The sequence below is a fragment of the Mirounga leonina genome, unplaced genomic scaffold, assembly GCF_011800145.1.
Source record: "Mirounga leonina isolate KUSES-001 unplaced genomic scaffold, KU_Mleo_1.0 Mir_176, whole genome shotgun sequence".
NCBI classification, from domain to species: domain Eukaryota; kingdom Metazoa; phylum Chordata; class Mammalia; order Carnivora; family Phocidae; genus Mirounga; species Mirounga leonina.
The window spans coordinates 20860289-20877569 of record NW_023270454.1 but is presented as its reverse complement, the minus strand read 5'-3'; the positions used below and the strand labels follow the sequence as shown (position 1 = coordinate 20877569).

The following is a 17281-nucleotide window of genomic DNA, read 5'->3' as shown; positions in this document are numbered from 1 at the left end:
CTTCCTTCCTTCCTTCCTTCCTTCCTTCCTTCCTTCCTTCCTTCCTTTCTTTCTTTCTTTCTTTCTTTCTTTCTTTCTTTCTCTTTCTTCTCCTTTCTTTCTTTTCATCAGAGAGAGAGAGAGAGATGAGTGGGGGAGGGGCAGGGGGAGGGAGAGAGAGAGAGAGAATCTCAAGCGGACTCCATGCCCAGGGCAGAGCCTGCTGTGGGGCTTGATCTCACGACCCTGAGAGCATGACCTGAGCCGAAATTGAGAGTTGAGCGCTTAATCTACTGAGCCATCCAGGCGCCCCCATAAAATAAATAAGTCGGGTAAGAGTTTTTCAATAAATAATAAATCATTTTTATGTATTTGCACAAAAACTAAACTTTTATTTCATATTTTTCTGAGGAAAACAAATGATTTGGTGTTCATTTTCTGGAAAAGACAAGTTGGGTACCTAAATAAAAAATAACAAAATGCAAAATAATTTATTAGAATAATTACATTAACAATACAAAATCACAAATAAAAATCAAAATGAGATGAGAGAACATTGGTATTATGCATATATAAAGAGCTATTTTAAATTAATAAGTAAAGATTAACACCACATTAGAAAATGACTAAGAAAGCAGAACATTTATTGATCTGTACAAATAGATATATAATTAATATGGAAATTGTTTACTTTCAGTCTTTATCAAAGAAGTACTTTTTGAATCAACAATGATGTGTTGTATTTTACCCACAAAGATGGAATAGAATAATATCAAATGATAGTAAGGGTACAGAGCTTCTGAAAATAAAAGTGGAAATATCTTTTCTGAAGGACTTTGGTAATCTTTATCATATTTTGAAAAATGTGCTTGCATTTTAGCCCAGAGATTTATTTTAGAGAAATTATTTGAGTCTGTGCAGAGAGAGTTATATATAATAATGAAAAATTGGAAACAAACTAAATTTAGAAAACCAAAAATAGCATTGATTTGAGAAAATGTTTTTAATATATTGGGAAATTTAATAAGCAGGTTAAAAATCATAGGCATGAAAAGTTCTAATTTTTTTTTTTTTTAAAGATTTTATTTATTTATTTGAGAGAGAGAGAGCTCATGAGAGGGAGGAGGGTCAGAGGGAGAAGCAGACTCCCCGTTGAGCAGGAAGCCCGATGTGGGACTTGATCCCGGGACTCCAGGATCATGACCTGAGCCGAAGGCAGTCGCTTAACCAACTGAGCCACCCAGGCGCCCTGAAAAGTTCTAATTTTTAAATTACATATGTTAGAGACGAAATTATGGAAGAATATATACTAAAACAATGCTTATTTCTCTCTGGTGGGTTTACAGATAGGTTTTATTTCTTCTTCCTTTAATTTTCTACAATAAGTATTATTTTATATGGGAAGAATATTCTTTTTAAAAAATAAGTTTGTTATTGTACAACAGTGTAAATGTACTTTCACCATAAAACTGTGCACTTAAAAGGGATTAAAATGGTAAGTTTTATGTGCATATTTATTTTACCACAGTAAAAAAGAAGATTGTCATTTTACATGTATGTCTTTTTAGAATTAGACTTTCCAAGGTAAAAACAGTCCTGTCCAATCTAAGACTGTTCTTGATGTTGCACAGTGCATTCTGGTAACAGTCCAGAATGTGCAGCTGAGAATGGAGCTCTGTTGAGCTGATAGAATTATGCACTATTGATTCTTTCATCTTTTAGAACTGATCGACCTTTTAACAAGGGCAGATTGCTTTTGTCTTCAATAGAGTTAACATTTTTTTCTTTTCCTGTATAACCCACTTAGGAGCTATCATTTGACTGCTTTCATTTTGCAAAAATTTCTTTTTAATCACTCATCTGTGCTTTACACATATGGGGTCAATTCAAAATATAGTATCTGCTGGTGTGTGAAAGAAATCTTTGCTCTCAAGAACTTATAAACATAGCAAGAGCAAGGCCCAGTAATACAATAGCCAAACTCTGAAAATCACTGAAAGCAAGATGGAATTGCTGAGATAGGAGAGCTCAGATCTTGTTGGGAAATCTAAGCCTTTGATCAAGACTTTGAAAGTGTGAAGAGATTCCAGAAACAGGGAAGGGGAGAGTCGTGTCCCAGGAAGAATGACATACACTTTGACTAAAGGAGTGCTGAAACTGGGGGTACTTTTTCAGGGCACACCAGCAAGAAGTCAGGGATGGGTAGGATGAAGGTTCTGTTTGAGGTAGTGAAAGATGAGGCAGCAGAGGTGGGTTATGACCCTAGAGTCATGATGCCTACGATTAGGAATTTACATGGAGTTGGGTGTGAAGCCACTGGTGCCCAACTTTCACGGGATTAAAATGGCCATACAGGATAGGATGAATTAGAGATGAGTGAAACTGAAAACCAAAGTACAGCTTGTGAGAGATGCCTGGGTGGCTCAGTCAGTTAAGTGCCCGCCTTGGGCTCAGATCATGATCCGAGGGTCCTGGGATGGAGCCCCTCATCGGGCTCCCTGCTCAGTGGGGAGTTTGCTTCTCCCTCTGCCTGCCACTACCCCTGCTTGTGCTCTCTCTCTCTGACAAATAAATAAAAATAAAAATAAAAAAACCCACAAAGTACAGCTTAGGAAACTATTGCAGTTATTTCAAAGAGGTATGGAGAGCATGGTCAGCGAAAATGGAAGGAGAACATTATTAGGGGAACTACAGAAGTTGGAATTGATTAGGTCATAGGGGTGGAGTGGGGATTAAGGAAAAGAAGGTATGAAAAATGTTCCTGTGAGTAGTTGGTGATGACACACCAAAATGTCAAAACCTAAGTGTTATCATATAATTTTAAGCAGAGAAATTACTCTTACAGCATAATCCAATTCTTGTTTTTCACTTGTCATATAATAAATCCCTGATGGAATTAGGGATCCACTTGAGTCATACAACTCGTCTATTGTAAGGCAGGGGCTTGAACTGAGGTCCAGGTTCTCCTGTCTGTCTATTCTTTAGATTTTAAAGTAAGAATCCCTTACTTTAACGTGTTGATTTTCCTGTGAAACCTTAAAATTAGGCTGATGTTTTTATGTTCCCAGCATAGTTGGATTAAGTAAATTGGGTTAATACTTTTATTTCTTTCAAAACTGTCTTCAGGATTTATGTTGTGAGGGATGCCTGAATATGTACCATGAAAACAGTAATACATGAGAATCTTAACAATGCTTTCAGATTACCTTAGTGGTTTTCTAACATTATCCAATTAAATCCTTCTGATTTAACTCTGCTGAGATCAGCTTGATATTATGGCCTCCAGGGATCTGACATAAGGAAATACATTCCAACTAAGAAAGTTTAAGTAAACTAGCAATCCGAGAAGCTAGAACTTAAACCAGGCTTTCGACTCCCAATAGTAAATAGCTTCTAGTTGCAGGAAAAGATGTAATTTTTTTCCTTTAGCAGGATACAATTCGGAGCTGAACAAAAGCTTAGTGATCAATTATTCCATGAGTTGGCAATTTTTTCTGGAAAAGATATACAGTAAATACTTTTGGTTTTGCCGGTGATACAGTTTGTTTCAAATGTTCAGTTCTATTGTATTGCAAAGGCAATCATAGGCAATATGTAAAGGAATGGGTCCAACAAACCTTTCTTTACAAAAACTGGTTGAAGGCTGAATTTGACCCACAGGGTAGAGTTTACTGATCTTCTCACCTCTAGTCTTATTCCTGAGAAGAAAACTGTAGTCTCCCTAGAGATTATTAGGCTTGTCCAAACTTCTTTTGGCTGGAACCCAGAAATCTATTTTATTTTACTGCTTTTGATTCTAATATCTCTTTCTAAAGAGCCATTTAATAATATCAGTCTAATTGAAGATTTGTGTCTTCCCCATCCTCAGCACTGTAAGACCAATTCTAGTTGGTCTTTCCGTGGTGCTCATGGAATTAGTTTAGGTAGTCAGTAATGTCTTAATTGTGCTGACAATAGTTTCTTGATTATATTTTTCAGTGGAGATTTGCAGACATCCAGTCCCTTGACTATTGGTTTGCCTTTCTTCCAGATTCCGCACTTTGTGGCACTCTGCTTTACTACATAACAAAGTTTTAATAAGCAAACTCCACAGCAATTGTATCAATTTAACTTTGCAGAATAGCAACTAAGACTCATAACAGATCACAGAAAATCCTAGAATTGTTCCTTGTATCTCCTTCAATCTCATGTTCCAAGGGAGCCATGATTAATTTTAAATTGATAATGGTAAATTGATACTTACCATAAGAAATAAACATTTATATAATTGTGCCAGTTAGTTTTCATTTCATCATTCTTTTAAAAAGATGCAACGTATTTACACAAAAAAGCATAATTTAAGAGAACCAAGTATTTTCCAAGTGCTTTTGATTTGTAATTCAAGTTGATTCTGCTAGCAACCTTAGTCAAAGGCCAGCATTTTACCTCTGTGTCAGAGCCCTAAGATTTGATTTTAGAAAACCTATCTTTATTACATTTTCTGCTTCTAAAGGACTCTGTGTTTTATATTAAAGTAGGCCAGTTTTGTTCCTCCACGGTGCTTGGCGTTTAAAATAGAAGATTAAAAACAAGATAGGAAACTTTTCTGTTTAGAGTTATCCCCCTTCCAACTGTGTGTGTGTGTTTGTGTGTGTACATTCCAAACTTCAAATATTAACTACTTGTTAGCATTCCAACCACATTGTTTTAATTTTAAATACAATTTGATGATATACATACTTCCAATTTAGCTTGATTTTTTTTCCCTCATAGAAGAGGAAGTGAAACTATTTGCACACCATTATGAAACTTACCTTTAAATCCAAGAAGGAAGCCACAAAATGAGCCTTGGGGTCTACCGTTTGTGTCTGAATTCTAGTTTTGCCATCTCTGCTATAATAACTGAGTTCTTGTATGATCATACAGATTCGAATCCCTGGTGGTTGCTAAGACAGAATACAAATGCAGAATGAAACCTAAGATCAGCGGTGCCTGGGTGGCTCAGTCATCAAGCGTCTGCCTTTGACTCAGGTCATGATCTCAGGGTCCTGGGATCGAGCCCCACATTGAGCCCCACATCAAGCCCCACATTGGGCTCCCTGCTCTGCAGGAAGCCTGCTTCTCCCTTCCCCACTCTCCCTGCTTGTGTTCCCTTGCTCACTGTGTCTCTCTCTGTCAAATAAATAAATAAAATCTTAAAAAAAAAAAAAAAGAAACCTAAGATCAATCAGGCAGTGGTAGTCTTCCCCATTTAAACAGGCTTAAAGTAAATACAAAATTAAGGAGAAAAAACAAAAATTATTTTCCAATGATGTTGTAAGAATAACCTAATATTACATTGGTATTCAGAGATGGAAGAGAAAACATACTGGGAACTTCAGAAAAATTGTTTAGAAACTATGCATTTTAATAATCAGGTATTGAGGATTACTGCAAAAGAAAGGAAAAAAATGGATATTGTGGAAATTTTTGTAAACATTTTTGAGAATATTTGGAATGATAAAATTAGGTGAAGGAAAAGAAAAACAAAGGAAAAAGAGAAACTATAAATAAGGTAGACAGAAATAAATAAAAATTTAATTTTATTTTTTTTAAATTTATTTATTTATTTGAGAGAGACAGAGAAGGAGAGAGAAAGAGAGGGAGCATGAGTGGGCGTGGCAGAGGGAGAGGGAGAGAGAATCTCAAGCAGGCTCCACACCCAGTGGAGTGCCCGACGCAGGGCTCGATCTCACGACCCTGAGAGCATGACCTAAGCCAAAACCAAGAGTTGCAAGCTCAACCAACTGCACCACCCAGGCACCCCAACAATTTTATTAAACAAAACCAAGTTATGCTACACAGATTGTATTACATTAAAATGCAAAACAAAACAAGTGTGCCTCTATTTTCACATCCTTGGTAGATTTCATCTCTTTGGAATCAAGAAAATATATGTTTAAAGAAAGTGAAAAAGTTTGAATTTAATGGCGAAATGTTAATGCCATTAGAAGGTACAGTTGACTTTCATTATAGTTCGATAAAGTCTTAGTTTCTATCTCTATAAAATAATTATTTACAGGGGCAATTATAACTAGCTTTGGTGTACAGTTCCACTGATGACCATTGTTGTTACTGAGATGCAGGACGCCAGGAGGAATATTTATTGTTATGTTGTATCTTCATTCTCATAAGAAGTAAGCTAGTTAAGGATTGATTTGCCCTAATTAGTACTTATGGTTCTGTTAAGTATTGAGTTCAAGAAAGGGGAGAAGTATATGTTTTCTACACAAAAATGGTAGCACTCTTCTGGAATATGGATTCAGTATTGATGGATTATATATATATTTTACTCAGTTCTTGAGCTTGAGAGTTCTCTTAAATATAAATTCAGATTTGTATTTTGTTACCAAAGGATTCTTTAAATATTGTTACAATCTATAGTTTTATATTAGAAGCATTTATTTAAATACTCATAATTTGTTGCTTTGGACCAAAGTCCATTGCAGCTTTCAGAGTAAAAAAAGGTTCACCTCACACCTTAAGCACCTTAGATATTTTAAGCAGGATGAGTTTTTGAATATTAAAAAAACTATTTTCCAAATGAATTTTACTTCAGATAGATATATTTCTCATGCTAGTTTGGCTCTACTTTTGGTGTAATCAAGTAGAAAAAGAGTTAATTATTTGAAAAATAAAGTCTTTTTATAAAGCAGTAAGAAAATTGTCTTTCCTGGAGTTGTTCTTGAATTATCTGAATTATCTTAACAAAAAGCAGCATCATTTCAAGACAAAGTACAGAATAAGGGGTCATGTGTAAGATCTTATAACTTGAGAGGTCCTTGAGTATATATTCTTGGATCTAGAGAAGCATAGTGACATCTGTCTTTGATTATAGTTACATGGATAAATTCAAATTTTAGAGCTGTATTTAAAACATTTCAGCATACACAATGATATTATGTTCTTGGAATATGGCACGTGGTGGTAATTTTTAATATAATTATACACGTCTGACTGGTTGTCTTTGAAATAAATCATTAAAAAGAAGACATTCATGGCAAAATCAGAATTTCTCATGGTTTAAGTCCTGTTTATCTTAAAAAATTCAAAATAAACTCTTTGAATAAAGATTTCTGTTGGTTTCACAATTGTTTAAATTACCTTTATCGAAACTTTGCTTTAATTGCTAAAATGTTTAGTTTAACTCCTGACATAGTGCTCCTATATTGTCAAACATTAATGAGAACGAGAAGAAATTTTCTTTTTTTGAAGTGTTTGCTAAGAAAAAATATTAAGGGAATACTAACAGAAAAAGAAAAAAAATAATTAGCTATGAATCTGTATTCATAGTAGTCCTGGGTTCCTTATCTCCAGGAATCAAATTACCATGTGCAGTTAATAATCATTTTACTTTTTGTGTCATTTTGCTCCAATTTGCAGATTGTTTTAAATTTTACCACAATGGACCTATACAAAAGCAGTTTGTGCTGGTATGACTACATTGAAGTGAGAGATGGGTACTGGAGGAAATCACCTCTCCTTGGTAAGAGACTCTTTACCTCCCTTGTGGCCATACATCTAGTTTGTCCTTGAAAGTAGATTCTTTCAAGAGTCATCTTAGACTTCAAAATGTATGTGGCCCGCATCTTAATTTTTATTATACTCTTTTCAACCACAGCAAAATGCAGACAGATAAATAGAGAGATTGATTTTAAACTAGCTTAAATTATGAGGAAATACTTGGATCTGAATGTAATGATTGAGAATAGCCTCCAAATATATTTTTAATTTGATAAATCATCACTTTTGTGAGAAAACCAGATAAATAATGTGGGTGCACATGTCTGTGTTCTGTTTTGTTGGCTAAGAGAGTAGAGTGTGAGCCACTAGGTCCATGTTTGGTAGCTGATTTCTTCTGCCACCCACGTTAGCTCTCACTGTGGACGTCACGGTTGTGCTTCTCAGAGAGTTTTTGTGGCTGAGAAGAGGCATTTGTCCTTTGTGTCATAAACTGTAGCTCAGATTTGGTGCTCACAAAAGTCTGCTGCCAACGTTTAACCACAGACCACACCATTAATTTGCATGAGGCACTTTACTGTTGCCCTCTGTTTTACTTAAAGGTGAGAGCTGTTGTGAGCATGTAAGCATCTACTTTAATATTGAATTTTTTTTGAAATGGCAACTTTTCCTTTATTTTTAGAGGTAGCTTTGCTCAGTTGTGCCTATGTGCCATACAGTTCTTTTTATCTTAATGTCCAAAACCCGCTGAATGGACACTGTTGTATTAAAAGTCTTAGGTCCAAGACATATAGAGATGTTTAAAAATAAGAAAAAAAAATAGTGTTGAACGAATGTGGTAAGTCAGGTTGAAGAAAACATTGTCTTGAACACTGCATTTCTTGGCCTAGGTGAAGCAATCTGTAACATATGTGTATGTGTTCCAAAGAAAACATTTCATTAAATTCATATTGAAGAACCAAATCTAAAGCTAAATAGTGGAGCGCATTTCTTTTAGAACGCCAGCAACATTACATGCTTCGGCATATAGTGGGCCAACAGACTGCTTCAGTCCGGTCATCGTTTTCATGTGGAAAATTTTCCCCACTACTTCCCCTGAGACCTGTTCCTTGAAGTGTACCTGTCAGACAGGCAGCATCAGGATCACTTGTTAGAGGGGTAGAAATCCAGGCTCCATTCCATACTTTCTGAATTAGAGACTGTGTTTAACAGACTCCCTGGCATTTCATATGCACATTACAGTTTAAGAAACATTGCTCCTCTTTCGCGTGCCCTTAATTTACTTTGCCATTTAGGAAGACGGTTCTTCACCTGTTGACTGTTAGTATGAATTTGCTTGAAGTCGATGACCATTTTTCATATACGGAAGCTACGTATGATAGCACTGCCAGGGGCATGCAGAAATGGATGGCAATGTATTATTGTTGGTAAAATTATTTCATGTGGATATGCAGATTTAGCCATTTTCTCATATATGGAAATTCAAAGCCCAGTGGAGACACACAGGTAGCCAATATATGTTTATGGGAGGTTGACCGACTACACAACAGATTATGACTTTGTACATGGGATGGAATGTATGCAGGAGTGTAAGACCCCCAGAGCAGCATGTGAGTCTCCCCGGTGGGTCATCGTCGAACCCCACAGGACAAAGAACTCCGCTTTGGGCTGAGACGCATCGTTAACCAAGCTACTTCTCTGCAAGGACTGGTCTGACAATTGGAGCCGGTTTCTCAGGATCGCCTGTACTTTTTTCTGTTCTCTATGGAAGAATATTCCCTACCTTGATGTATCATGTGACCTTTTACAAATATGTCTTTAGCACTAGCTGTTTCTTAATTCTGTAGACAATGATATTGACGTCAGGCTGTTAATCTGAGAATGGTATGTTCCAATATTTTATAAATAGATACGAAGACATTCTTTTATTTATCCACCTATGTTAAGTAAATACTAGGCATACTTATAGTTCTAGTTACTCCAGATAGAGTATAGGAACCAAATCGGGTTTTATATATATAATTTGTGGCTCATGTGGAAAGCAATTAGAATATAGAGTCATATTTAGGAGTCTCTCTGTATTCTTTTATTTCTTTTAGGTAGATTCTGTGGGGACAAGTTGCCTGAAGTTCTTACCTCTACAGACAGCAGAATGTGGATTGAGTTTCGTAGCAGCAGTAACTGGGTGGGAAAAGGCTTTGCAGCTGTCTATGAAGGCAAGTCCCATTCAGTTTTAGAGATTACTTCCCCTTAAGTCTCTTAGCAGAAATGTCCTTTCTCTCAATTTCATTAGAATGATATTGTAACCACATTTAATTATGAAGTTTCCTAAATCTGTGTTATAATATTCACAAAAATGAATTTTTTACAAAAGTACCCGGTAAAGTTAAATTGCAAGAAGAGCCTCTTTCCTGGTACCAGTGACCTAGTAACATATAAATGTATGTAGGGATGTGTGTGGGGGGGTGTATGGAAATGGCACAAAAGCTCTTAAATTTCCATTGTTTCCATGATCATTAAAATGTCATGAAGAAATTATGATTTTTTTCTTTGTACTAAATTTGTGTTTATTTGGTGCCTATACTGCTGAAATTCTCTGTTACAGGAAACTGCACAGAAAGTACTTGTGCACATTTCTGGAGCATGCTTTGTCTAAGTGAGGGAGGCAGCATTCAAGGGAGACTTTACTAGCTGCTTTGTTCTATACTTCTCTGAAACGACAAGTTTCAGAGAACAACAGCTGGCATTGTGTGTCCTGGCCTTAAAAATCGCCCCCCCCTTTTTTTTTTGCCAGGTTGTGGGCAGAAGAGACCCTTCTTGCACCTACCTCTGCTAGCACAAGAGCTTAGGTAATTTAGAAGACAGGAGATTTCTGCTTCCCTTAAACTTTTAAGTAAACGGAAGCATTTTGTTGTAGAGATTAGCTGTACGGCCGTGAAGGGGATTATTTGGATGGAGCCACAGATGTTGAGCACGTGATGCTAGCTCACGTTGCCAGAGGCCCAGAGAGTTCTGTGGAGCGTCTCTCTTGATCAGCTATTTTACCTGAGCTCAAAAGACTGTAAGAACCAGCTCAGGGACTCATGTAGAATATGATAGAATATTCTACTGCATAGAATACATTTACAAAATCTCAAACGGTTTTTAGAAGTTAAAAAAAATACTGTTTTTTTGTAAAGATGTAAAGAAACTGTGATAAAAAAATCATATATTCCCGTGCTATTATCTAAATTTTATAGTTAACTGACTAAGTTTTTACCCATCTAAATATTTACAGCAGTATAGCCAGCCAACTTTGATTTTTTATAGCCAGTCTTTATGTACTCAGCTATAGGCACTGAACTAAAATGGTATCTCAGAAGAAAATGAAAATGAAATGTCAGGTCTAGGTTTATTTATTTGCTTATTTTCGCCCTCAGCGATCTGTGGAGGTGAGATACGTAAAAATGAAGGACAGATTCAGTCTCCTAATTATCCTGATGACTACAGACCGATGAAGGAATGCGTGTGGAAAATAACAGTGTCAGAAGACTACTTTGTTGGATTGACCTTTCAGGCCTTTGAGGTAAAGTCTTTCAGGCACCCTTCACGGAACATATCCTCCATAAATGACAGTGCCATTTAAGGGGATCCTCATTAAATAACCAAAGAACCAGAGAATCAGCTTTTTAATCAGCAAAGAAGCAAAGGATTGCCTATAAAATGTAACATCAAGAGTGAAAGAGGTTTTTTTTTCCTTCTTCTTCTTTCCTCTTGTTGCAGACATTTTCAAGAAGATTAAAGTGAGTTTACATTATCTGTGCTATTTGAATTAGAATGTTTGAAGTACCGACAATAGTTTCTTTGGAGAAATGCACAGGCTTGTTTCACAAGACTGCTTGAAGAGTCCATTAAAATAATAGAACTTTTATTTCTCTTCTAAACCAAGAGGTTAAAAGGTAGACCATCATGTTGTTGTTGTTGTTGTTGTTGTTGTTATAGAGAAAATCCATATTTCACCTTTTCACCATTATGCAGGAAACTGTTTATATCAGAAATAGAGATTTAAGTGTTTTTAGCTTTCGATTTCATCAAAAATATATATCAGGGAGGAGATCAGCACCAACATTACATTATTAGATGAAGGCACAATAAACCAAAGGTTAGTCAGAATTCTGGAGCAAAGTCTGGGTCCAAAACTACCAAGCTGGCTAATGAGTCATTTTAGTGGGGCTGGGGGAACTGAGCTAGGGATTGGAAGCCAAGAGATGGAGGACTTTGTCGTGAATTCCACAGCATGTTTAAATCGAAGAATCAGTCTAGAAATTGAGAGCCCACTGATGAAATGGGAAGGAATGATGAGATGGTGGTGGTAGGTTCATCTCCAGATGCCATAACGAGATTATTTCTTCATTGATTAGAAGGCTGATTCTCTGTCCAAGCAATCAGAAGGCAGTGCCAGGGTATGCTCGTTCCTGAGTGCAATGCGTGTGCTGGTGTCTCAGTCCCCAGAGCAGAAACATCAGGGGGAATCCAGGCATTACCATAAGCCCAGAGAATCTCTCACCTTCACGTGCAAGCTGTGTGATATACTTATCTCCACCCCTTTGCATATGCCATTTAATTTCCCAGACATACGGCCTTTTAGCATGAAAAAATTGTCTTCTCTTATATGATCATGATGTTGTGTTATATGCTCCTGATCATTTTGCATTTTTGGAAACCTTGGTTCTTGAGATTATTTGATTCATGTTTGAATTTTGTTATTTTACCGGATCAATAATATTGCAAACATTATTCAAATAGACCACCTTATTGTTAACAGTGAATTAAAACTGGATAGGATTCACTTGCTATTTAGACCAAAATAACTGGTTCAGTGAAAAATTATCTACCTAATGCCTGCATTACCTGTATTTTGTGATGTTGCCCAAATGATTAAGAAATGAACTGTCTTTCAATATATAATTCAATTTTTTATGAAATTCTCCTATTACATAAGTGATGTCAGAGAATGCATCTAAAACTAAATTCCATGAATCTAAAAACGGAGATACAATCCCTGAGATGCAGAAGGCTTAGTTGGTTTGCAGTTTTTTCTTTAATGCCAATATATCACAGTGATATTCTTCAAAAATAAGGTAGTGAAAGGGCAGGTAGGAAAGATTTAATCTCAGGCACTTAGAACCATGCCTGACAGAGAGTAGTAGCTTAATAAATATTTGTTGATTGAGCAAGTGATTGAGATTTGGGATTGGGGAAAGGTCATGCCATGTTTGGCTGACAGTACATTTTAACTGTTATCTCTAGGTTCCTGTCCTTTCTTCATCTTGCTCTGTTTCCTTATGTTTCTTCCTCCTTTGTTCATATACTGGACATATGTAAATGTCTGATACGTCTCTCATCTTCAGATGACCAGAACCAAACCTTTGATTGTCTTGTCCTACTCACTAACTCACTCTTCTTCAGTCTTCCAGATTTCAGTATTTACTATTTTGGTATGTCACTATTTACTCAAGAACGAGCCCTGATTCCACCTTTTCTCTTAAACCCTGAGGCCAATCAGTTAACATATTCCATTTGCTTTCTCTTCAACAATGCCCCATACATGACCACTTTATCCCAACTTTGTGGACACTACTATGTTCCCACTGCTGCTCCTTCTCTTGGAACTTGGTGAGAATGTCACCTCTCTACTCTTGCCCTGCATATCCTGATCCACAGCAGCCAGAGAGATACTTTTACAATGTAAGTTAGATCATAACACGATGCTTAAATTCTTTTGGGTGGGGGGAGCACCTGCGTGCTCAGTCGGCTAGGTTGATTTTGGCTCAGGTCATGATCTCAGGGTTGTGAGATCGAGCCCCACATCAGGCCCTGTGCTCAGCAGGGAGTCTGCTTGAAATTCTCTCTATCCCTCTCTCTTTCTCCCTTTGCCCCTCCCACTTTATGTGCTCTCTCTCTCTCTCTCTAAAATAAATAAATAAATCTTAAAAAAAATTCAGGGGTTTTCTATCACACCTAAAATAAAGCCCAGACTCAGTGATCCTGGACCAAGGCAACCCACGATTGGTCCCAAGCTCCTTCTCACTCCCTCTGAGCTAATCTCTTTGGTCTTCTTTCTCTTCCTTGGAAATACCAAGTTTACTCGATCTTATAGCATTTGTCACTGATGCTCTTCTACCTCTAAATGTATGCTTTTATTCCTCTCATTTCATTTGGATCTCTGCTTCACCATTGCCTCCTTAAAAATCCTTGCCTGGTAACTCTATTTTAAATATATTCTTACCTACAATTGTCTATAAACCATTATTCTGTTTTAATTTATTGCACTTACGACTACTGGAATTTATGTTATGGATCTGTTCATTTACATGGTTGCTGTCTCACTAAAAATGATCACCACCAAAGGGTAGGAATCTTAACCTATCTTATTGGTCACCATATTTCCAACACCACTAGATGCATGATTAATACATGATGATGGGGGGGGGGATGAAAGAATGGATGGATTATAGGTAAGGGAGTGTGAGAGTACGTGATGATTGGTGGGTAGAAATTAATATATCCTTCCTTTATCAAAGATACATAAATTTCTATGCAGAAGGAAACAAGCCCAGATAGCTAAGAAAAGTTTAGATTATGTAGGACCTGATATGCCTTATGGCTCAATTTAGATAGATCCTTGGTTCTAAGAAATTCAGAAGTGACAAAGAATTTAGAGATGTTCTAATGTATCATCTAAATCTTCTAGATGAGAGAAATGAACTTATGCCATTAACCTAGTATCATATAAGCAAGCACTAAACCAGCATCAAAATCCAGGTATAATCAATATTCTTTATTCATAGATTCTGTATCTACAAACTTACATACTAACTAAAATTTATTTGTAACCCCCAAATCAATACTCACCACGCTTTCTGGGTCATTCATGGACATGCACAGAACTGCAAAATATTTGAGTCATCTGACATTCACATCCCCAGCTATGATGTGAATGTGCCTTATGGAGAAAATGTATGTGTTAAATAAACATTGTTCAGGCATGCATTATAATGCAGTTGGCTGTGAGTTGTATTAATGAATTGGCAACATATATTAAGGTGTCTTTAAACGGAAACACACATAAAACAAGGTTATGTATTGATTGGTTGACAAAAGATTTGTGATCAGAAGCTCACAAGAACGTAATTCTCTATTTTCCCAGAAGCAATGAATCAGTAATTACTAATTCAGTGTTTTCAGCAACTTTATAGAACTTAACTACCATGAATATTGAGAATCAACTGTGTATGTATTTTTAGTTTGTTCTAGTGGTCATTAAGTGATTTTTTCATTTAGTTGATTTGTATCTGTTTATATCAATTTATTTTTATTTACATATTTTTAATCTTTAGCTTTTACATTTTATTTTGAAGATGTATAATTAAAAAAAAGTCCTCACCACTTCTCAGCATTTTGTGGTCTTGTCTGACAAAACAGTTTTTATTCATTGTTATCAGTCTTTACCTTTATTCAAAAACTGTTTCTATTTTTGTAACCGTTTATTCTCTCTGTTACACTCTCCCCTTTCAGATAAAAAGGGCCTTAAGACAAATTTGTCCATCATTTTTGTTGAACTCTACCGTAAAGAACTTAATAGTTATCTGTTATTTATACCTTTCTGTGAATTTATGTGGTGACTTTATCTCTTCTCATGCTACTTAGATTTTAATGTGAGTACAGAAAGAAAATCTGAACAAGCGTCTTTGTTAATGAATTTCAGGTATCTTTGAACAGGAAAGGATACTATTTAGAGGTCAATAGAGTTCTGATACATCTGTAATTACACCCTTTGGGAACCTTTTTCTTCTCTAGTAGTTACTGGCGCATTGCTTCTTAAGGCCGATACTGCAGTGGATTTGTACATGGAGGTAGATCATGTCAGAAATCATTTTGGAGTTATTTGTAAAGAAACCTCTATATTACTGTTTTGCTTGAGCACTTTCAGGCTGCAGAAATACAGAAGAGAAAAAGTTTGGGAGACTGGAAATGTTTATAGTAACAACTTCAAAGAAATGTCAATAAAGCAGAAAAGAAGTGAAATAAACCCAGAGCTTACTTATGTTTACATTGAAATCCCCACATACATTAACTTAAGTGGGATTAAGTTTGAGGTACTTGTCAGCCTTTCTACACACTCTGATTTCATTATACTTCCTTTATGAAAATCACAAATGTTTAATAGTCTTACCCATCATTACTGCAAGCTGCACAATTGTAAACTATGTACAAAAGTTCTTATCTTGATACTTTGAGGATTGCCTGACTAAAAGTAACCCTTTAATTCCTTTAAATATTTTATATTGTTTAAGTTAAGTAGTCTTTTAAATGAACTAGGAAGCCAAGACAAAGAGATCTTAATTAGTTAACATTTTCTGTTTGCCATTGACTGTTTTTGGATGTTTGGCTAAGAATATATATACCAGGGGCGCCTGGGTGGCTCAGTCGTTAAGCCTCTGCCTTCGGCTCGGGTCATGATCCCAGGGTCCTGGGATCGAGCCCCGCCTCGGGCTCCTGCTCAGCGAGAAGACTGCTTCTCCCTCTCCCACTCCCCCTGCTTGTGTTCCCTCTCTCGCTGTGTCTCTCTCTGTCAAATAAATAAATAAAATCTTAATATATATATATATATATATATATATATATATATATATATACCAGTTGATGACTTAAAAGAGAATTAAGTAGCTCTTCAGATTTATGGTTTAGGCTATAGTTCTACTCTGAAAGATTAGCATGTGTTCATTTAAATAAACTTGCCCAAGGTCACACAGTTCATAATTAGTAGCATTGTGACTGAAATCAATTCCATGGCCTCTGCACTCTTGAACCCAGGTCCTGGTAGCAGAGAGAGGCATCTATATTCTCTCATACTATTAATTCTTTCCCTTTATAACTATCTTCATTTGTGCATTCGTGTTGTTTAATCATATGTTTGTCAGTCAGGGACATGTCTGCTTTATTCACCACTGCTTATACACTGTCAATTGTATATATTCTGGCAATAATAAGTTTTCAGTGAATATTTATTAAATTTAAGAGTGATGTAAAAGTAACTGTCATGAAAGAAAAAACTCAAATGATAGCATTAAAAAACTCAAGTCACGTGAAAATAGACCTAACCCAGACTCATGATTTTCATTGTCACATGGTTGAATGTATATATTTTCTCTCTGATTTTGAGCTGTAATGATCTATGTGTTAATATTAATATTAAATAGTAATACTAAAATAATATTAAATAATGAAATATTAAATATGATAGTAACAAATTTTAAAATAATGTTCTATTATTAAGCTTTTCTCCTTTTTTACAAAATTCTTTTTGTTAATAGCATTATGTCTTAGACTTTGCTGGATTTTTCCCATTATTAAATTTAATTTATTTTTTTATCATTTTAACAAGTGTATAAGTAGTAGTATACATATGGGGATTCCACACAGATACGGAAATTCCCCAAATTAATTTTTAATGATGAATGCTAATCTACAGTGTGTTTTAGTCATACTTTTCTTGAACATTTTTTCCTCCAAAGCAAAAAATAATGATTTTAGCTTTGTTCCCTGTGTATACAATTTTAAATTATATTATTTGTAGAAGTTTAATCATTTATGTAGTTGATTACATTAATTATATTTTAAAACTACATTCTAACAGTCATAGGAGAGGGTTGTTTTCATTATTATAGTAAAATAAAAAAAAATTAAAGTGTACAGTTCAGTAATGTTAAGTATATCCACATTGTGCAACCGGTCTCCAAAACTCTTTTCAACTTGCAAAACTGAAACTTTATACCCAAAA

The 17281-nt window shown here is 35.7% G+C and overlaps 1 protein-coding gene across 1 annotated transcript in view; it reads left to right on the top strand.

Annotated features, from left to right (window-relative positions):
* The window catches only part of TLL1 (tolloid like 1), a 210150-nt gene that overhangs the window by 143118 nt on the left and 49751 nt on the right, over positions 1–17281 (top strand). Inside the window, exons 10-12 of the mRNA XM_035022757.1 lie at positions 7381–7483; positions 9558–9674; positions 10878–11023. Coding sequence (XP_034878648.1) covers positions 7381–7483; positions 9558–9674; positions 10878–11023 — 366 coding nt within the window. The remainder of the gene's footprint in view (positions 1–7380; positions 7484–9557; positions 9675–10877; positions 11024–17281) is intronic.